Source organism: Pundamilia nyererei, unplaced genomic scaffold (assembly GCF_000239375.1).
Source record: "Pundamilia nyererei isolate P.nyererei 1_Seehausen unplaced genomic scaffold, PunNye1.0 scaffold00032, whole genome shotgun sequence".
NCBI classification, from domain to species: domain Eukaryota; kingdom Metazoa; phylum Chordata; class Actinopteri; order Cichliformes; family Cichlidae; genus Pundamilia; species Pundamilia nyererei.
The window spans coordinates 1,553,502-1,559,891 of NW_005187433.1; the positions used below are offsets into that span (position 1 = coordinate 1,553,502).

General features: G+C 38.6%; 1 protein-coding gene across 1 annotated transcript in view; it reads left to right on the forward strand.

Annotated features, from left to right (window-relative positions):
• The first annotated feature begins 2,568 nt into the window (after positions 1-2,568).
• The window catches only part of LOC102208229 (katanin p60 ATPase-containing subunit A-like 2), a 25,730-nt gene continuing 21,908 nt past the window's right edge, over positions 2,569-6,390 (forward strand). The window contains 8 exon segments of the mRNA XM_074312082.1: positions 2,569-2,733; positions 4,230-4,300; positions 4,637-4,803; positions 4,924-4,960; positions 5,404-5,494; positions 5,584-5,682; positions 5,988-6,053; positions 6,246-6,323. Coding sequence (XP_074168183.1) covers positions 2,683-2,733; positions 4,230-4,300; positions 4,637-4,803; positions 4,924-4,960; positions 5,404-5,494; positions 5,584-5,682; positions 5,988-6,053; positions 6,246-6,323 — 660 coding nt within the window. The 5' untranslated portion in view covers positions 2,569-2,682.

Genomic DNA, 6,390 nt, shown 5'->3' on the forward strand with positions numbered 1-6,390 from the left:
CTGATTGTTATGTTCAAGAATTTTTTTTATCTGAGCTGCTTTGTGACATGGTGTGCTATCCTGTTGGAAGCAGCCATTAGAAGATGGGTACACTGTACTCACAAAGGCATGGGCATCAGCAACGCTCAGTTGGTACTGAAGTGTCCAAATTGTGCCAAGAAAATATCCCACACACACTCAAAAAATGAAATTGGGTGGTTGTTACATGCATAAGATCCAAACTTGTAATTTGAACTAAATAATTCCATGTTTTTAAGGTGAACGTAATTAAATCATGTAGCATCTGCATGAAATTCAGCAACTTAATTTGTTCTTGTTGAGATGACATCATACAATCTAGTAAGAGCGGTTAGTTGCCTGGATCCAGCCACTCTTACTAGATTGTATGATGTCATCTCAACAAGAACAAATTAAGTTGCTGAATTTCATGCAGATGCTACATGATTTAATTACGTTCACCATAAAAACATGGAATTATTTAGTTCAAATTACAAGTTTGGATCTTATGCATGTAACAACCACCCAATTTGATTTTGGGGGTCGACTCACGAAATTCACAAGATCACATTAGATGTCAAACCACAGGAAAATCAGTGGGGTTACAAGAGGAAGACAACCACACCACGTGTATGCTGTTACTATTTCTTATGGTTTAACTTGTCAAGAACAACAACATAAAGCATCATCAAGCATAGCTTTCCTACTTTTGTTAAGTCTGTATTGACAGATTAATGCCATGGTGGTTCGTGCTGTTGCCTCAGAGGAAGAAGATCCTGTGTTCAAATCCACAATGTGGCGAAGTTTGCAGTGGGTTCTCTCTGCGTACTCTGGTTTCCTCCACAGTTAAAAGTCATGCAGTTGTAAGGGTAACTGGTTATTCTAAATTGCCCAAAGGTGTTAAAGTGCAAATGATTGCTTGTCTCTGTATGATTGACTGGCGACCTGTCCAGGATGTACCCTGTCCCTCTTGCCCTATCACTTCCGCAGCCCAGATAAAGCTAAGAAGATGGGTGGATTGGAAGTTGCTGTAAATCCATTGATATATATATATATTTTTTTTTTTGGTTGAACATTACTTAATATGAATACAACATGTACTACAGACATAAGTTACATTTCATTCATTCAACAAGATTATCATTGGTGTAACAAACAAATATTTTACTAGTTCATGTGACAAGACTGATTTTTGATGTGCCAAAGTGTTTAAACAATATAAGATGGATTTAAATAAATTTAATTAGACTAACGTGGTGCAAACATGTTGATTGAACAAAAGTCAAATTAATTGAATGTTAATGTTAATATTATGTTAAACCTACACACATATATCATGTTGAGACAACACAATCAAGATGGATTAATATAACATGATTTGTTTAGATGGAATATAAGTGGCAAGTGGCAAGAACGTAAAATTACGTTCATCCAATGAATTATTTTTTTGAGTGCAACTTTATACCACTGGCACCCTTTCATGTTGTTTATTGCAAATTCTGGCTACCATCTGCTCGTGACCTTGACATGTCATCTTGATGGCATCTACATGTCTAGATGCCATGAGCTGCTGACATGTCATTGTCTGATTAGATAATTGCACTACCAATCACTGAACAGGTGTACCTATTAAAGTTTTCAACAAATGCATATACTTTAATATTCCCTTATTCCTGCTAGTCTATTGTGTGTGTGTTACCATGTTATCTTAAATATAGGTTTAATGTCAGCCTGACAGACTGGCTTGACCTCATTACCGTTTTGCTCTTTAAGCTCTTTGGGGGAGATTTATTCAGAATCGAAGCTGGACAACCAGTGTTGAAATACCAGCATGATTGAGCAGGAGCTGCACCTAATGGGATAGACAACGCTCTCTTTAACTAATTGTTTGGCTTATTCCAGGGTGTTTATGTCCTCCCACTGGTTGCTGGAGTTGTGCAAATAGATGTCTCTGTGTGTATGTCTGCCCCTGGAGACACACATGCACACAAAGAGTTAGAGCACAATAGTTACTAAGGATGGACACAAGCATGCCCTCAAAAACCAGACAGCCAAAACGGACCTATTCATCACCCATATTCACATTTACAAAACACTCACACACATTCTGATAAATTAAAGTAGCTTAAAATGGTGTCCTTTGATAGTACCGCTGTGACTTGCATGTTATATAGATCTCTTCTGCTCTCTAGTGGAGATAATCAGGATGACATACATCAACTGATCAGTTTCAACCTGAAAAGAAATCAAATGTGAGCTCTACAGGAGGCTTTCAAAAGATAATAACATCAGAGTAAAAGGTAGTAGGCTACATGTCAAACTTGGAAAACATTTGTGATTGAGTACAAAAGTGCAATATAGGCAGTTAAGATATTGCGGTTTAATGAAACCTAACAATAAAAAAATTAAAAAAAACTTTAGCATTCTAGCTTTTAAAGAGCTTTTAACATCTCATTTTTGCAAAACTTTAAGTCAATGAAACATTTTGTCATTGAGATTTTTCTAAATTCTCAAAGTAAGCATAGGTGATGCTTTTCTTTACCACCGTTGCTGCTTCACAGAAGAGGCATACTCTTAAGTACGGTAGCCCCGAGGGGAACGTAAGACCCGACAGAACTACGCGGTGGACCAACTTCACCATCACCTAACAAATAATACCGACCTTACGAAATTTTTACAACAGTAATGGAGCTCAATTATCAGTCAATGAAAGTCGCCCACCAGGCCCGAGAGGCGGTGAGTGAACACGGGCTTTTGTTTCTTGTTGTTTTACGCAAATTTGACGCACAACTGTTTTCAGATATCAGCTTGTGACTAACTAGCAGTGGCAGTGAACAGATGGGCACTGAACTGTCTGGTACTGTAAGCAGTGTTAAGCTAAAGGCATATGTATCCAGGTGTTGGTCGATTTGTTTTACACATGTGATGGGATTTCTATATTGTCGCTTTCACGAGCGTGGTAGTTAGCCGTCGAGCTAATCGTTAAGTTCTGCATGCACTCACTGGTTGCCTAGAGACAGCGTCAACTGGTTGTTGTTTGTGGTTGGCTGGCCCCCTCTGCTGGCAAGTGTGTTTTCCCTGTATTTCCAGCCCAATATAAAATATTCCTCCTCCACATGTTTGAACCAGGGAAGAGAAGAGAACTGAAGCATTAACGAGCACAGGCTAACTCGTTAGTTGATAATTAGTGGCTACTTTTAGTTAGACCACAGACATAAATAAATACTTTAGGGAGTGTCATTTCCATCTTTATTGTCTGTGCAGGTTCTTAGTCATCCAGGTCATGGCAGTCTTTAAGAACTTGTAAAAAAAAAAAAAAAGCAGTTGGGACTTCTTTAAGTTTGATGATGTTTTTCATCTTTCACCCGAGAGGTTTCTTAAGTTCTAAAAACAGCAGGTGGAGGGTGCAAGGTATTTAACCAATAGTGGGAATTTTCACAAGCTTAAAGAAGTACAGTTCTTGAGACTTCCATCTTTACTGAAATTAGGCATACAGTTAAAGCCCGTGGGTAGCACAGTGGTAAAGAGTTTTGCCTCCCAAAGAGGTCTATCCACAGGCCAGCTGGCATGTCTCTGTGTGGAGTTTGGATGTTCTCCTCGTGTCTGTGTGGGTTCTCTTCAGCTACTCTGGCTTCCTCACACAATTCAAACACATGGACATTAGTTTAATCAATGACTCTTAACTTGATCATAAGATAGGAATGTGTTAGCCCTGCGTTAGGTTGGCAGCATGTCCACGGTGTACCATGCCTCTCGCTATATGACAGCTGGCACAGACTCAGCCTAATGGTGACCCTGATTGGATAAGGCGAAGTAAAAGGATGAATGAATGGAGTTCCAACCAGTATTTGTTGAGTGCTGTGGCTCACTTGTGTAATGCTTTTGCTATTATGCATAGCATCATGGCCTAAAATAATACTGTAAAATGTTATATCTTGCTATAACCTGTATATGGAGTGGCTAATTTCTTTGCATTTCAGTGATTCACTTTAAAGTTTTGTTTATCCATAAGTTGTGACACTTCATATCCTTCTGTTAAAAAAATCCTAATATTCTTCTAAAATATTTTGCTTTTGGGGGGACTGTATTGGTCTTTATTAGACCATATCTGTTCTTCATGACACCTGTGACAAATTGAACAATATTATTTGGTAGTTTTTTCTCATATAACAGCTCCATTTGAATTCCCCTTTTGTCCTCTTGTTGTTGCTGTTCTTGTTGCTGTCCAACAGGATGAGCAGAGGACTGAGATGAGGAAGAAAAGTCTCCTCATCCTCATCTATCACCACCTGCTGGGGCAAGGGTCAGTATAAAATTGTGTGTGTGTGGATGCATCAAGTGGTGATCAAAAAGATGAACTTTTCTTTTAAGTACATTTTTAGCATCAGGTTTAGATACGGACTTTTAAAACAGGTGGCTGAGTTTCTTTGATCAGAGCAAGTAGAATACATAAATTCACTCTTTGTTACTTCAAAACAGAATGGCATTATGCAAAATGGCATTGCTGGTTTATTATTGAATAAGTGGTAACAAACCAACCAAAAGGTCATATTTGTATGTCTGTATAGAAAAAGTGAAGTGCAATTCATCAAGACAAGCACATCAAAAATCTGTTCCTTGCAATGTGTCTGTCCACCAGCTATGTAGCTGCAGCAGTGGCCTTGGATCAAGAGACAAATGGAGGTGTGAGGAGGTTCGAGGTTAGCGATAACATCGATCTGGAGATGGTGTTGATGGAGTATGAGAGCTACCACTACGTCAAATTCCAGAAGTATCCCAAACTTATCAGAAGAATAGCAGAAGCAGGTACAAGAACTCTGCTGAAACACTGAGAAGCAATGAAAATTATATCTCATGCTCTGTAAAATTATTAAAAACTAACTTATAGTCTTAGCATGTTTTTTTCTGATATTTTTTTCTGTCCAGGTGAAAGAAAATATCCAACACGTAGTGCAACTAAGAGGTGAGTCAGTCACGGGCCAAGTATGCTGTGCATACATGCTCACAGTAGAGGTGGGGGAAAATCGATACAACATCGAATCTCAGTATTTTCGGTGGCAATATTGTATCGATAAAGCAACACAGACACTGTCTTATGGCGACATTTAGGGCAGAAAAAACAAAAACTTATTGCATAAAACAGATATTGACAGGTTGAACTTTGAGGAGATAATTTGTAGTTGAAATGGGTGATAAATTGCAAATATGTTATTGCAAAACTCAGCATGTCACAAAATGTTAAAAATCACAATAATAATTATGAGTGAAGTATTGTGATAATATTGTATCATGGGTGTGTCTGGTGATTCCCACCTGAATATATAACAATAAGTGAGTCTGCCATGCTGCTAGTCCATGCATGACAGTTAAAAAAAGACATGTGTTTTGTTTTTTATTTGTCCCCAGGAGTCCCCGTTCAGCTGTGAAACCCCTCCCAGAAATCAACCCTTCCCGGAACACAAACACAGGAACTGGAGCAAAGAAGCCAGCCACTAGTGTACGGGCAAATGTGGAAAAATGAAGTCAAATCAAAACAACTCTGTACTCTAGCTAGCAATTATTCTGACATTTATGTTAATTTCCTAGGAGAATGGCACCTATCTTGCTCCACAGTCATCGGACTTTGGTCTCAGCGTATCCTCCATCAAAAATGCACCAGCTGGAGAGTGTGCCACAAACAGGAAGGTACTGGAGAAGTGAATACTCTGAGAACAGAAGCAAACCTCATCGTCCCAATTGAAGTTAATCACATTTTTTTCTTGTATGACATTTATGAGACGGTTTTCATTTTACGATGATGCTGCAGCAGGATGCTAACAAAATTGTTTATGTTTAATTCATTACAACATAAACCAGCACCTTTATGATCTGGGGTTGATTTGGCAGTGCCAAATGCAAAAACATAAAATAGAAGTCCTCACCCTTTTTAAAACAAAATTACCGCTGTCACTTTTGTTCCTATTATGTTCTCTTATGTATCTTGGGGGCAGATGACTGATGCCAAAGGTGCAATCCAGGATGCTGTCAGAGGAGCTGGGATTGATTCAGACCATATGGTAATTATGCTGGAGCCTTTGAACTAAACTGACTTATAAAAAAGGTCATAATATTCAGACAAGCTTCAAACAACTGTGAAATGTGTAAAAATATATTTTGGTAACAGTCTGAATTGTCCAAAATAAAAACTATTTGAAGGCTACAAAAAGTACAAAATGTCTACTGATAATAATAAAAAGTCTATGTTGCAGGAACGCCTACTGAAGCCACTGAGTGGCTTTTCTGGAATGAGTGGTGAGATGAGGGCACTAGCTACGATCGTCAGCAGGGTAAACACACACACACACACACACACACACACACACACACACACACACACACACACACACACACACA